The 16,411-nt window shown below is 44.1% G+C and overlaps 1 protein-coding gene across 1 annotated transcript in view; it reads left to right on the top strand.

The window, feature by feature from the left end:
- The first annotated feature begins 4,815 nt into the window (after positions 1-4,815).
- Positions 4,816-16,411, top strand: part of LOC121569937 — a 40,752-nt gene continuing 29,156 nt past the window's right edge. Inside the window, exon 1 of the mRNA XM_041881293.2 lies at positions 4,816-5,198. Coding sequence (XP_041737227.2) covers positions 5,120-5,198 — 79 coding nt within the window. The 5' untranslated portion in view covers positions 4,816-5,119. The remainder of the gene's footprint in view (positions 5,199-16,411) is intronic.

Genomic DNA, 16,411 nt, shown 5'->3' with positions numbered 1-16,411 from the left:
CAGCATGTTCCAGTTCCTGCCAATATCCAGCAACTTCGCACAGCCATTGAAGAGGTGTGGGACAACATTCCACAGGCCACAATCAACAGCCTGATCAACTCTATGCAAAGGAGATGTGTTGCGCTGCATGAGGCAAATGGTGGTCAAACCAGATACTGACTGGTTTTATGATCCACACCCCTAACTTTTTTTTACGGTATTTCTGACCAACAGATGCATATCTCTATTCCCAGTCATGTGAAATCCATAGATTAGTGCCTAATGAATTTATTTCAATTGACTGATATCCTTATATGAACTGTAACTCAGTAAAATCTTTGAAATTGTTGCATGTTTATATTTTGTTCAGTGTATAATGTCTGTCTGACTCACCTACTACCCATGTAGGTTGGGCAACACAAACACTTTGCTTGCTACATGTGGAAATTAAAAAGGAGGGTTGCTTTCAAAATTATTTATCAAAACAATTAATACCATTTTGACATACAGTTGAAGTCGGAGGTTTACATACACTTAGGTTGGAGGCATTAAAACTCATCTTTCAACCACTCCACACATTTCTTGTTAACAAACTATAGTTTTGGCAAGTCGGTTTGGACATCTACTTTGTGCATGACACAAGTAATCTTTCCAATAATTGTTTACAGACAGATTGTTTCACTTATAATTCACTGTATCACAATTCCAGTGGGTCAGAAGTTTACATACACTAAGTTGACTGTGCCTTTAAACAGCTTGGAAAATTCCCAAAAATGATGTCATGGCTTTAGAAGCTTCTGACAGGCTAATTGACATCATTTGAGTCAATTGGAGGTGTACCTGTGGATGTATTTCAAGGCCTACCTTCAAACTCAGTGCCTCTTTGCTTGACATCATGGGAAAATAAAATGCTCCCAAGTCTGGTTCATCCTTGGGAGCAATTTCCAAACGCCTGAAGGTCCCACGTTCATCTGTACAAACAATAGAACGTAAGTATAAACACCATGGGACCACGCAGCCGTCATACCGCTCAGGAAGGAGACGCGTTCTGTCTCCTAGAGATGAACGTACTTTGGTGCGAAAAGTGCAAATCAATCCCAGAACAACAGCAAAGGACCTTGTGAAGATGCTGGAGGAAATGGGTACAAAAGTATCTATATCCACAGTAAAACGAGTCCTATATCGACATAACCTGAAAGGCCGCTCAGCAAGGAAGAAGCCACTGCTCCAAAATCACCATAAAAAAGCCAGACTACGGTTTGCAACTGCACATGGGTACATGGGAACATAATGACCATCGTTATGTTTGGAGGAAAAAGGGGCAAGCCGAAGAACACCATCCCAACCGTGAAGCACGGGGGTGGCAGCATCGCGCTGTGGGGGTGCTTTGCTGCAGGAGGGACTGGTGCACTTCACAAAATAGATGGCATCATGAGGAAGGAATATTATGTGGATATATTGAAGCAACATCTCAAGACATCAGTATGAAACAGTATGAAAATGTATGCACTCACTAACTGTAAGTCGCTCTGGATAAGAGCGTCTGCTAAATGACTAAAATGTAAATGTAAATCAGTTAGGAAGTTAAAGCTTGGTCGCAAATGGGTCTTCCAAATGAACAATGACCCCAAGCATACTTCCAAAGTTGTGGCAAAATGGTTTAAGGACAACAAAGTCAAGGTATTGGAGTGGCCATCACAAAGCCCTGACCTCAAACCTATAGAAAGTTGTGGGCAGAACTGAAAAAGCGTGTGCGAGCAAGGAGGCCTACTAACCTGACTCAGTTACACCAGCTCTGTTAGGAGGAATGGGCCAAAATTCACCCAACTTATTGTGGGAAGCTTGTGGAAGACTACCCGAAACGTTTGACACAAGTTAAACAATTTTAAGGCAATGCTACCAAATACTAATTGAGTGTATGTAAACTTCTGACCCCCTGGGAATGTGATGAAAGAAATAAACCTGAAATAAAATAAATTTTTCTGACATTTCACATTCTTAAAATAAAGTGGTGATCCTAACTGACCTAAGACAGGGCATTTTTTACTAGGATTAAATGTCAGGAATTGTGAAAAACTGAGTTTAAATGTATTTGGCTAAGGTTTATGTAAACTTCTGACTTCAACTGTAGATGATGAGCGCATGTGCAGCCAGAGCAATTTATCTCAATAACTACAAGGCTTTAGTTTGTTCAACCCAGAACAAAGAAAGCTTAATGAAAAGGATCATTAGTGTCCCAACAGACAACAAGCGATTCCACCCCCTCATCCATCTGCAGTTAGGAAGAGAGAAAGAGAGAGAATGAAAGAGAGAGTGAGCTTTAATTAAAGGATACGTTTTGTATTGTGGCCCAGCTGACTGCAGCAAATGTGTGGGTGTGCCTGAATTCCATCACCTTGTTTTGTTTTCCATATAGAAGAAAAAGAGGAGAAATACTTGTTTTAATAAGTACATTTACATTTACATTTACATTTTAGTCATTTAGCAGACGCTCTTATCCAGAGCGACTTACAGTTAGTGAATACATAATTTTTTTTTTTTTTTTTTTTATACTGGCCCCCGTGGGAATCAAACCCACAACCCTGGCGTTGCAAACGCCATGCTCTATCAACTGAGCTACATCCCTGCCGGCCATTCCCTCCCCTACCCTGGACGACGCTGGGCCAATTGTGCGCCGCCCATGAGTCTCCCGGTCGCGGCCGGCTGCGACAGAGCCTGGATTCGAACCAGGATCTAGTGGCACAGTTAGCACTGCGATGCAGTGCCTTAGACCACTGCGCCACTCAGGAGTTATTATCTAATAATATCAGGACCACCGGTGCAACAAATTATAAGATTGGAAATTCCTACACACAATACATCGTCAGAAATCTCATTCCAAAGTCATGGGCATTAATATAGAATTGGTCCCCCCTTTGCTGCTATAACAGCCTCCACTCTTCTGGGAAGGCTTTCCACTAGATGTTGGAACATTGCTGCGGGGACTTGCTTCCATTCAGCCACAAGAGCATTAGTGAGGTTGGGCACTGATGTTGGGCGATTAGGCCTGGCTCGCAGTCAGCGAGCATCCCAAAGGTGTTCGATGGGGTTAAGGTCAGGGCTCTGTGCAGGCCAGTCAAGTTCTTCCACACCGATCTCGACAAACCATTTCTGTATGGACCTCGCTTCCTGCTGAAACAGGAAAGGGCCTTCTCCAAACTGTTGCCACAAAGTTGGAAGCACAGAATTGTCTAGAATGTCATTGTATGCTGTAGCGTTAAGATTTCCCTTCACTTGAACTAAGGGGCCTAGCCTGAACCATGAAAAACAGCCCCTGACCATTATTCCTCCTCCACCAAACTTTACAGTTGGCATTATGCATTCGGGCACGTAGTGTTCTCCTGGAATCCGCCAAACCTAGATTCGTCCGTCGGACTGCCAGGTGGTGACGCGTGATTCATCACTCTAGGGAAACGTGTTTCCACTCCTCAAGAGTCCAATTGCGCGCAAGCTTTACACCACTCCAGCCGATGCTTAGCATTGTGCATGGTGATCTTAGGCTTGTGTGCGGCTGCTCAGCCATGGAAACCCATTTTATGAAGCTCCCGACTAACAGTTATTGTGCTGATGTTGCTTCCAGAGGCAGTTTGGAACTCGGTAGTGAGTGTTGCAACCGGGGACAGACAATTTTTAAGCACTACGCAATTAAGCACTCGGTAGTCCCGTTCTCTGAGCTTGTGTGGCATACCACTTCGTGGCTGAGACGTTGTTGCTCTTAGACGTTTCCATTTCACAATAACAGCACTTACAGTTGAGTGGGGCAGCTCTAGCAGAACAGAAATTTGACGAACTGACTTGTTGGTAAGGTGGCATCCTATGACGGTGCCACGTCACTGAGCTCTTCAGTACAGGCCATTCTACTTCCAATGTTTGTCTATGGAGATTGCATGGCTGTGTGCTCGATTTTATACACCTGTCAAAATCAAATCAAATCCAATTTTATTGGTCACATACACACGTCAGCAACGGGTATGGCTGAAATAGCCGAATCCACTAATTTTAAGGATTGTCCACATACTGTTGGCCATGTAGTGTATATTTCTGGAATGTTTTCAAACGTCTCACTTTGGCTATCATTGATTAACAATAGTACAATAGCAGGTTTGAAGTGTAGTAAAACATTTACAGGTCCATTGTTTTGTTGAGGTGTTAGCGGATGGCAATAATGTCTGGCTTTAACAATGGGATAAAATGTCAGATCTCTAGTCAAGAATCTACTTGAGGATTTTCTTTTGGTGTCAAAGTAGATTAGGAACTCTACTGTGAGGCAGACTGGATCATCCAATCCATTTTCCTTTGGTATTTCCTGGCCCATGTGAGAGTTTATAATGAAAGACAGCAAAGCACATTCTCTACCCTGTCTCTCTTCTGAGATGCAAAAGTGAAACAGATCTGTTTTCCCAATAGAGTAATTGACACATGATGCAGATTCCACCCCCCTCACTTTCCCTATGACAAGGTGGATAAAAAAGTATTCAAGAAAATCCTCAAATACTATATTTCAGTGAATAATACTTCATCTGGCAATCAACCCCCTCTACCTTTTTCTCTCTCCTTCTATCCAGCTGTTATTATTCTCAAACATTCCCTCTCAGGTTGAATTTGAGTCCCAGGCTTCTCCCTAGTCTTTTCCCTTCCTCCCTCTCCTCCCTTCTTCCTTCCCCCCTCTCTTCCCTTCCTCCTCCCTCTGGCTCGCTGCCACTCCTCCCAGCGGATCTGTGCCTGTGGTAGTGGTGTGTGATGTCGGTTGAGGCCGGCCCCCTCTCCCTCCTCAGATGGAGGAGTGAAGCTCACTGACATACTCACATACAGATGCAACAAGCCACAGGCAGGCACGCTACCAGACAAACCGGCAGACAGGTAAGCAGGAGGCAGGCACCATGACCCAAACAGAAGACAGACTCAGCTCTGTGACAACAGATGTCTCCCACAGAACTGAACACTGAAGTTTACTTTGAGAGCCTCAGAGGAGCTGGAGTAAGCAGAAAAAAAGGACACATAACAAGACGGGATGAGGAGTTCTTGACTGCTGTTTTGTAGGCTGAGGAGGGGATATTTTACTCACTTTTTCTGAAGTTGCTGAACCTGTAGAATTACATTCATGAGCCAGGGGAGGACTAAAGCCAGCATGGTATTCAGCTGGCAGAAGTCCTTTGCCATCCTGAACCCCTGGAGGAAAGGTAGAGTACGCTTCATGTTGAACCTGTCTCTGTCTCTTGTGCCATCATGTTGTCTCATCCTACCAGCTGGATTTGCCAGCACAAATTGTAATTTGAGTGTCTGCTGGATGTGTTTTTGTGGTTTGAGACAGGTGTAATTTCAGTCTGAAGGTCTTTAGTTAAAAGCATTGGGTTATTGTGGTGTCAGGATTTTAGGAGACTAATCATCTCGTCACATAGACCAGTGGTTCCCAACTCCTCGAGTACCCCCAACAGCACACATTTGTTGTTGTAGCCCCAGACATAAAACACCTGATTCAACTCATTGAGGGCCTGAAGATTAGTTGACAAGTTGAATCAGGTATGCTTGTCGGGCTACAATAAAAATGTGTACTGTTGGGGGTAATCGAGGAGTTGGGAACCACTAACATAGACAAGTCCTCATATCCAAAAACAAACATATATTGACTCACATCCACATGGACTTTTTCTCAGTGAACAGAGGAGAGTAAAGTATTATTGTTACCTCTCACATACAGATGTAGGATCTTAATTTGATCACTATTTTGTTGCTGAACATTTTCCTGCAAAGCAGGAAATGCAAACTTGTAGTGTATTTGAGTTTTAAAAGACTTCTAAAGTTTGTAATTTCCACTTCGAAATTTCAGACTTCATTTGCCCTAACGACAAATGTATCAACCCCTACAGAAATGTCCATTATTTATAATCCACATAATAATTCACATTTCCTGTTGCTGAAGGATTATTTTCCTGCTGTAGCAAACTGGCTCAAATTAAGATCTCACATCTGTAGTTCAATTGACTAGGGGTGCATTTTGTGGTAGACGTGAAAAGTTGCAATGGCAAGACAACACATTTGCTTTGCTGTGAATCTGCAGGTGCTAAATTCAGACCTTTACTGACAGACACACTGTATGTCCCAATAGAATGGATTGAAGAGAACTGGACTTGATAAGGAATAAATGGTCTCTTGATTAGAATAAGCAACAATATGCTCTTTTATATAGCCTAGCGTGGTTTTAATTTGGAGCCCAGACAATACAATTACTTTTGCTTTCCAATGCCAATACATTTAATTACTATACCATTGGGAAGTGAGACATCTTTTATTATCATTCTCATTTATGTACCATCTGTTTGTTTTATATGATCCAAGCTAAAGCAAAGCATATTGTACAGACGTGCCACCAAAAAGTAGGTTGACTCTTCAAAACTCAGCAGTGTCATGAAATAACAAAACCTAAGAGGAAAGGGACATTAATAGTCGGTGCTGTGGAGCCGTTCTGAATAAAGCTGTGAAACATGTTCATATCAATCCACATCCTCATGTCTGGGGTAATTGGAGAATATCATATTACATTACATATGGCAATCAGCAGACAAAAGCTTTATGTTATATGACAATGCAAGACCAAGTGCTTTGACAAATTACATCCGATAAAGCATAATAGCTACATATTACATGTTTCAGGAAGGAGGTCTGAAATATCCTGACTGGAAAACACAGTAATCATCTTGTGTTTAGGACCTGTTGATAGTCACAGAATCTATGGGGCTCTTGTGATACAGTGTAACCCCTCATTCTCCTTCCACTAATGGGACTATTCTGTAGCTTACAGGTGTATCTGCATTCCAAGAATCCGCCTGTATCAGATAACGATCTCAGCTTATGTATGACCAACATATGTTGGGAAGGATTGTCCCCCTCAGATCCTCAATTTGTTTTGTCCTGAGACCGAGAATTCCCAGCATTGTTGTAGTTGTGAAAGACACTAGACTCCCCTTGGCAGGAATCACGTTGTTTGCCATGATCCTTGGCTTGGAAGAAAAAGCCCATTGTAAAGATAACGCTCACATTGTGTACAGTACATCAAGGCAAGGTATTTATTGGTGTATTCTTGTGTGGCCCTATTGTTGTCATTCTATCGCAGTTTATTTCACAGCAAGAGGATTGTCTCAAAAACTGAGGGTGAAATACAATGACACTGTAATTCTTCTTGGGAAAAAGGAGCTAACAATCAGAAAACGTCCTTGGCTCTTACTTTGTACATTCACTCTGGCTATCTACGTCGATTTCCGAGTACTCTCGTCTGAGTGCAGAATAACTGATGAATTTATGAACACACCCTTTGTGTATAGCGTTTCCCTGAGTACATACTAAGGAATTATATCAGTAATGTTAAAATGTTTTTATATTATAGCGATGAACAAATCAAGAGTCCCCCCTTGCCTCCCGATATTCATCACCCTGACTCATAAACAGAACCAGGCAGAGCGGCACGCGGTGGAATTCACTGCTATATGGAATGGAATCATCCTGTGAGGACAGGCTGACAGGTATGATTCAGGTCCTGAGGAATTTGAGCACCTGAAGGGAGTAAGGGGAGTACTTTACATGTTAAACATCAGATTTACTTCAACTATGTGTGAAGTTCAACTGTGTCTTGATGCCCTAGTTTTTCCAGTGTGATCCTGCCACAATAATTAATTATGATCACAATAATCAAAAGACAATGGCGGTGTCGATATAAGATTCCTTCATCAAACCTCCAACAAGATTGGGAATTACCTATTGAAACATATTCATGTTGATTTGTGTTCAATTTTGAAGTAATATGTGTTATTTAGAAACATCAGAGTTGGTGGGTGAGGGGGATTGTGGGAGGATTCTAACTCCAGACCTGCGCTGTCGGAGGAAACTAGCCCCAAGGAGACTTGACTTGAGTTAGCTCTCCTGCACATTCTTGCCTTATCCTAATGGCGTCTGATAGTGGAGGAGTTGGGAGCGGTGTCACTGCTAGCTCCTAGCTCGCAGTCTGGGAACCCTACTCAGGGTCGACCTCACATCCAAGGAAGAGGTGGAAAGGGAGAAAAGATACTAGGCCTGTGTGTTGAGAGACATGGAGCTGAGAGGTGCCCTGGTGGGTTTCCTTGGGGGAAGGGGTGAGAGATGGGGGAATGGCTGAGAGGGAAGGTGTGTGGCGGTATTTCACACCTCATCAGGACATCTTGTTTCTGTCACCTGAACTGCAGTTGAAATTATGTTGGAAAATATGTTTTTTGTTTTCTTTCGGTCAATTGGATTATAATTGTGTTTTCCTTGAATTATAAATATGTCTCTTGAGTATTCACCTCCGGTTACCATTACATCATTAACAACTTCAGGTTGAAACTTGTATTAAAAAACTAAATTTCATGACAGTGACTAGTAGTGGGCATGAAGTTCTACCAGCAGGCTTGTGGTCAGTCTGACTGACCACTCAAAGTGCTAACAGAGAACTGACATTCTCCAAAGCCCCCCGACAGTAAAAATAGCACGCCTGTCACAACCTGTTTATGACCTTTCCACTTAGGATCCAAGGGGCCAACTGAATGAACAGTTTTGCCCGGGGCTTACACATGCCATTGCCCAGAGCCTGAGCTACTGGAGCCTACCTTTTGCCTTAGGAGGACCACACCTGCTTGGGGAGATACAGCCTACTTCCAAAAACACTAAGCAGGAATACACCCTTTTCAGTGAGTGGAAAACAAGTTTATTTGAAACTCTTCTTGGCCTAGTTTAAGTAATGGGAGCATTTCAGTAGAAATATACTGTACATGCTCAACCTAACAACATCTGTCATTCTCTAGTTATAAATCATCTGTTTGTTGGGATGCCAGCTTCTGTGGAATGTTGAGTCTGCAGTGGACAACACACCTCAGGGAGGTTCCGTGGAATCTAATGAAGGACACACACACACTGCAGAGGGGAGGAATGGATATTACCCCTCCTTACAGCACATCTTTTAGCCCCTCCCCGAACCGACCAGCCTCTGGAAACTGGCTGGCTGGCTGTATTTCCCCTGTGAGGGAGTGACAGCCATCCAGGAGCTTAAACCTTTGTTCTCACAGTAGAGTAGAAGCTCCAGGCATTTGGCAGCAGGGCGATCAATTTATCTAAACTCCCCTTTAGAGACATCATTGTGAAGTTGAGAATCCAGGGCTTTTTTTGTTGGCCAACCTGAATGACAATATTATACTGCACGTCTGGAATGTGAAATTCATGTTAAGGAAAACGCCTGACTCCGTCATTTATGACAGAATGACGAGTCTAGGGGGGCGGACAGTGTGTAGCCTAATTACATGTTGTGGGGTTACTCAGTCTTACTGGTACTGGGCTGACTCAGCTGTCTGTTCAATTACAGTGTAGGATTTCAGATCTGTTTAGTCTTTCCGATGATGACACCTGGATGATGTTGACACTTGGGTGCGATACCAGATGATTTGAGGGATCAAGCCAAGCAGATTGTATCACAATGGTAGTAGTTGGATTACATGGTTGAATAAGCAAGGTGACTTCAGCGTGAAATTCATGTCAATCTGGTCCCATTTCTGTCTGCTGCTAATTCAGAGGAACCGGCAATCACTGCATTTATAAGGATAAAATAGCATAGACAGAGAGGAAAAGAGGCAAAAGTTTATTCTCACAAAGCAAGATTGTTGTTTTTCTCATTTCTTGAACCAATTTATCTATTAACTTTAATCCATAAAATAACGTTTTTATTCATCTCCAGCTTTTATTAATTTCCACATTCTTGGTTTTGAAAATAAATTCCTAGTTTCTTCAGTCACAGAAAAATATGTTTTCTCTTAAAACCTCTTGAATGATAGGGGAAAATTGTGATTTCCTCCTAAATAGACATACCCAATGTCACGATCGTTGGTTAGAGAGGACCAAGGCGCAGCGTGTTGAGCGAACATACTTTAATAGTAAAGTGCAAACACGAATACAAAACAATAAACGATACGTAACGTCCTCAGACAATGACTGACAAGGAACAAAAACCCACAAACACAAGGTGAACACAGACAGTTTAAATATGGCTCCCAATCAGAGATAACGAGCCGACAGCTGACACTCGTTACCTCCGATTGGGAGTCATTTGACCAAACAAGGAAAACACAACCAATACGAACACACCCTGGCTCAAAATACAAAGTCCCGGAGCCAGAGCGTGACAGTACCCCCCCCTAAAGGCGCGGACTGCGACCGCGCCTCAAAACCCCAAATAGGGAAGGGCTGGGTGGGTGTTGCTCCTCGGAGGCGGCTCCGGCTCCGGGCTTGACTACCACCCTACTTCAATCCCCCCGTAATGGCCCCGATCCGATCTGACCCAGCTGGCTGGATCAGGACAGACGACGCGCACCCCTGGCTTAGCGCGTGAGGCAGGAACGGACCGGACCTGGCTGACGATACGCACCCTAGGCTTGGTGCGTGGAGCCGGAACGGACCTCACCAGGCTGACGACTCGCATCCCTGGCTTGGTGCGAGTAGCAGGAATGGGCTGGACCAGGCTGACGACTCGCACCCTTGGCTTGGTGCGAGTAGCAGGAACAGGCTGGACCAGGCTGACGACTCGCACCCTTGGCTTGGTGCGAGTAGCAGGAACGGGCTGGACCAGGCTGACGACTCGCACCCCTGGCTTGGTGCGAGTAGCAGGAACGGGTTGGACCAGACTGGCGACTCGCACCCCTGGTTTGGTGCGAGTGGCAGGAACAGGCCGGGTCGGGCTGGCGACGCACACCGTAGGCTTTGTGTGTGGAGCAGGGACAGGCCGGGCTGGGCTGGCGACGCACACCGTAGGCTTTGTGCGTGGAGCAGGAACCGGCCGGGCTGGGCTGGCGACGCACACCGTAGGCTTTGTGCGTGGAGCAGGAACAGGCCGGGCTGGGCTGGCGACGCGCACCACAGACTCGGTGCGGAGCGCAGGAACGGGCCGGGCTGGGCTGTCGACGCACACCGTAGGTTTGGTGCGGGGAGCAGGAATAGACCGGACCGTACTGGGGACACACACCACTGGCTCTACACCGGGATCTGGAACGGGCCGGACCGGACTGGCAACACCCGCCAGTACCTCTCGCCGTGCCTCTACTCCTTCCATCCCCTCTTCTACCAGTGGCCCCCGTAACCTGGCGGCCTCCTCTGCAACCCCGCTGGACCGCTCCATAGCGGCCTCCTGCTGCCCCGATGTCGTGAGCCCCCCCCTAAAAATTTTCTGGGGGTCTCTCCTCCCCGTGGACCAGGCCTCCAACATTCTCTCCCACCTCTCGCTCCTCTGTCTCCAACCCTCTTCACTCAGCTCCTCAATGGGCTTGACCCAGTCGAAGCTGCCACGGAGATCAATTAGCGATGGCTCCTGGACACGCTGCTTGGTCTGGTCTTGGTGGGTTTTTCTGTCACGATCGTTGGTTAGAGAGGACCAAGGCGCAGCGTGTTGAGCGAACATACTTTAATAGTAAATTGCAAACACGAATACAAAACAATAAACGATACGTAACGTCCTCAGACAATGACTGACAAGGAACAAAAACCCACAAACACAAGGTGAACACAGACAGTTTAAATATGGCTCCCAATCAGAGATAACGAGCCGACAGCTGACACTCGTTACCTCCGATTGGGAGTCATTTGACCAAACAAGGAAAACACAACCAATACGAACACACCCTGGCTCAAAATACAAAGTCCCGGAGCCAGAGCGTGACACCCAAACGTAATTATTTTTCATGAGATGGCCATAAACAATAACTGGTAATGTTGCATATTTTTAGAAAGGTCTGGAAGTCACCATTCTGGTAGTAATTAGTTATAAATTGTCAATTTGTAATTTGGGTGAACTATCCCTTTAACATTGAGGGGGGGATTTCTTTTTTAAAAATCACCTAATAGCAGGAACAGCACCATCTAGTGGACAGAACCTGGTCATATCAGGATGTAGGATGGGACATAGACCTAACAACTTCAATTACTAATTTCTCTGAACAGGGGGGAAAAACATCCCCGAATTCACTGAGAACACATAACATAGGATGAAGAAACAATACTCAGAGCCTTGGCTCCGTACTACTTGTCAGACATAGAGAACTGATACTGTATACTCGTTGTTGGAGTGGGATTGGCATGGGGTGTGGGGGGTCTGTTGGTGGCTTTTGACCAATTCTTTGTATTCCTCATGTCTAGCTTATTTGTTAGAAAAAACGTTGGTCCAAATCGGATGTTAGGTACTATATTTATTAAATATTATATTAAAATGTCCAATTTGGGTGCAATCAATTATCTTAGTTTCTGAAACCTGACACTGCTGAGAGACAGATGGGGCTTGCTGGCATTATAAGGCATGAGACCCTAAGGCGTTCACAGAGCGCTTTGCACACCAAAATTCCAGTCGGAACCAGTCCGGAACCGCTCATATGGGGGACTTAACATCTAAGAGGTGCTGTTGATTAAGAAAGGATGGCTTGGATAAAGGGACTTCAGAAATGGTTTCCTCTAAGCTTATTCTGTGTAGGCAACCTGAAACATAGCAACCCTTTAGTTCTTTGGTTTGCTATTGAATGAAAACCTGTAGCCAAAACCAGTTGACCAAAACCAGGTCAACTTCTCCAACTAAGTCATTCCAATACTTCTGCTGAAAGATAAGGTCTTGAATAAAGAGTTTGTGGTCGAGGTTATAGAAGAAAACTGATTGGGAAGTAGGGTCTCTACATATCCTGCAAGCACAGGCATTGACCTATTTCTCTTGTTTGTATTTTACAAAACACATACCTTCACTTTATTCATACTCCTGGGCACTTACAATATATTGCATTATTCACATTCCAAGCTGCCTGGAGCTGCGCGAGGTGCTGTTTGATCTCTCTGAACAGGGAGCCAGGTCTCTGGGACATTAATTGAAAATCCAAAGGGATTTGGATGCAGATTGCTTTCTTCTCAGGACAACAGAAAAAATGCCCCTTCATCAGCAAATCCCTGTGCTCAATTAGAAGCCCAGCACTGCTTTAAATACTAGCGAATATCAATACTTAGGATGTCAGTGAACTTTGAAGTACAGGATGAATGACACCTTGTGAGAGTAAATCTTTGGCTGCTAGCATAAACATTATGGCAATGCAGTTTACAATTTGCTTGCATGTTAAAGCAAACTCGGATTAGTTCTTTTTGGTGGGACAGTTGAGGGGCTTTAGTTTACAGTAGCAGATACAAACATTTAGTAACTTTCAACCAAAATATAACAGCCTACATGTTGTGCAGTACACTAGTTGTCAGGGCCGGCTCTATTCTTTGGGGGGCCCTAAGTGAAATTTGGTTATTTGGTTACCTCTTGATGGTGGATGAAATGTTTAGTTTTAAAGTTAATTTCCTGCAATTCTACCCATTTTGCCATGGGGTGGAGATACTTTTTAGCATTTTTAAATCTAATTTCCTGAAATTTTACACATTTTGTAATGACTTATGCCATATTAATATGATATCTGAGTGAGAATGACTAACAAAATCAATGCAGGCCCCCTGGAGGTCAGGGCCTCTGGGCACGTGCCCTGCGTGCCCGGTCGGAATTCGGCTACAAGTTTAGATAGCTGGCTAGACTAACTACCAATAAATTGAGCTAATTGAGTGACTGTCAGTGACTGACATAACAAGAGAAAAAATGCTGATGCACAACCACATTTTTAAATTGCGCCTGGTGTATTCTACTATTCTTACTCTCAATGGTAAGTTGAGACCTCGACTGAGTTCCTGGAACCGGCCCTGGTAGTTGTTATGCAGGAGATCATCGGTGTTGCTCTTTAACTATCTACTCCTTCTGGTCTGTTGCCATCGTGTGAGATACACCAGTTCCCATTACACTCGTATTGATAACACATGACTGACCATAGACTGACCTGATAAAGCCAATTAAGAGAGAGTCAGAGCAGGACTGCTAGAGGGTTACACATGGACTGCAGTCTCTCATATCTCCCCCAAGGGACCACAGCCTTATCAAGGCTTAGGGAGCTGCTGTAAATGGGTATACATATGAGATTTACAAGTTCTTTACAGTACAGTCATACCTTGAGGACCATCCCAGACATCCATTTCCATACTTCTGATTGGACTGCTCAGGATTCAGGAGTGTCCATGCTATGTGTTCATCTGGGAACAATAGGGCTTAGTTAAATGTGTCTTTAAGTGTGTTTTAATTTGCAGTCTTGCTGTTGTTTGTACTGGTGATACCTCTATTAAGGGAAACACCATATGATCCTGTATAAGCTTTTGTTCAGGACTCATGCTGGATAAAAGGCTGTATACTCCAGACTCCAGAGACATGTTTAAGAATTACTTACCTCAGAAATAACCCACACTGGGACTAGTCTCTCATCTGATATTTCTAGGTAATCGTTGACACAATAGGGCATAAACAGTGTTGAAGTACAGTGCCTTCAGAAAGTATTCATACCCCTTAACATATTCCACATTTTGTTGTGTTACAGCCTGAATTCAAAATGGATTAAATCATTTTTTCTCTCTCACCCATCTACACACAATACCCCATAATGACAAAGTAAAAACATGTTTTTAGAATTTTTTTGCACATGTATTGAAAATTGAATACAGAAATATCTCATTTACATTAGTATTCACACCCCTGAGTCAACACTTTGTAGAAGCACCTTTGGCGGCAATTACAGCTATGCGTCGTCTTGGGTATGTCTGTATAAGCTTTGCACATCTGGATTTGGGGATTTTCTCCCATTCTTCCTTGCAGATTTTCTCAAGCTCTGTTAAGTTAGATGGGGAGTGGCGGTGAACAGCAATCTTCAAGTTTTTCACAGATTTTCAATGGGATTCAAGTCTGGGCTTTGGCTGAGCCACTCAAGGACTTTCACATTCTTGTCCTGAAGCCATTCCAGCATTGCTTTGGCTGTATGCTTGGGGTCATTGTCCTGTTGGAACGTAAATCTTCACCCCAGTCTAAGGTCATTTGCACTCTGAAGCAGGTTTTCATCAAGGATTTGCCTGTATTTGGCTCCATTCATTGTTCCCTCTATTCTTACCAGTCTCCCAGTCCCTGAAAAGCATCCCCGTGGCATGATGCTGCCACCTCCATGCTTCATGGTAGAGCTGGTGTTAGACGGGTGATGAGCTGTGCCTGGTATTCTCCAGAGATAGCACTTTGCATCCAGGCCAAAGAGTTCAATTTTTGTCTCATCAGACCACAGAAACTTTTGCCTTATGATCTCAGAGTCTTTCAAGTGCCTTTTTGCAAACTCTAGGCGTGCTGTCATGTGCCTTTTTCTCAGGAGTGGCTTCCGTCTGGCCACTCTAACATAAAGCCCAGATTGGTGAAGTGCTGTAGAGACTGTTGTCCTTCTGGCAGGTTCTCCCATCTCAGCCAAGGAACTGTAGTTCTGTAAGAGTGGTCATTGACTTCTTGGTCACCTCCCTGACCAAGGTCCTTCTTACTCGGACAGCCAGCTCTAGGCAAAGTCTGGGTAGTTCCATATTTTTTCTATTTCCCAATGACGGAGACCACTGTGCTCTTGGAAACTTTCAACACTCTAGAAGTTGTCTTACACCGTTCCTCAGATATATGCATTTTACATTTACATTTTAGTCATTTAGCAGACGCTCTTATCCAGAGCGACTTACAATTAGTGAATACATTTTTTTTTTTTATACTGGCCCCCCGTGGGAATCGAACCCACAACCCTGGCGTTGCAAACGCCATGCTCTATCAACTGAGCTACATCCCTGCCGGCCATTCCCTCCCCTACCCTGGACGACGCTGGGCCAATTGTGCGCCGCCCATGAGTCTCCCGGTCGCGGCCAGTTAGCACTGTGATGCGGCGCCTTAGACCACTGCGCCACTCAGGAGACCTATGCGCCTATATGCCTCCTCACAATTCTATCTCGGAGATCTACGGACAGTTCCTTGGACTTCATGGTATAGTTTCTGCACTGACATGCATTGTCAACTGTGCTACCTTATACAGAGAGGTGTGTTTCTTTCTAAATCATGTCCAAACAATTGAATTGGCCACAGGTGGACTCCAATCTCAAGGATGATCAAATTAAATTGGATGCACCTGAGCTCAATTTGGAGTGTCATAGCAAAGGGTGTGAATAGTTATGTAAATTAGATATTCTGTACTTCATTTTCAATAAATTTAAAAACATGTTTTCACTTTGTCATTATGGGATAAAGTGTGTAGATGGGTGAGAAAATAAATGATTTAATCAATTTTGAATTCAGGCTGTAACACAACAAAATGTGGAATAAGTCAAGTGGTATGAATACTTTCTGAAGGCACTGTAGTTGTACTTTTGCTCTGACCACAGTGGAAACAGTTGTGCTACATTTTCCCGGCATTTGAAGAAAACAGGAAATACATTCCCTTGCCTCTACTGCAAT

This window comes from Coregonus clupeaformis, chromosome 1 (assembly GCF_020615455.1).
Source record: "Coregonus clupeaformis isolate EN_2021a chromosome 1, ASM2061545v1, whole genome shotgun sequence".
NCBI classification, from domain to species: domain Eukaryota; kingdom Metazoa; phylum Chordata; class Actinopteri; order Salmoniformes; family Salmonidae; genus Coregonus; species Coregonus clupeaformis.
Note: the sequence above shows the minus strand (reverse complement) of the source record. Positions and strands in the feature narration are given on the sequence as shown.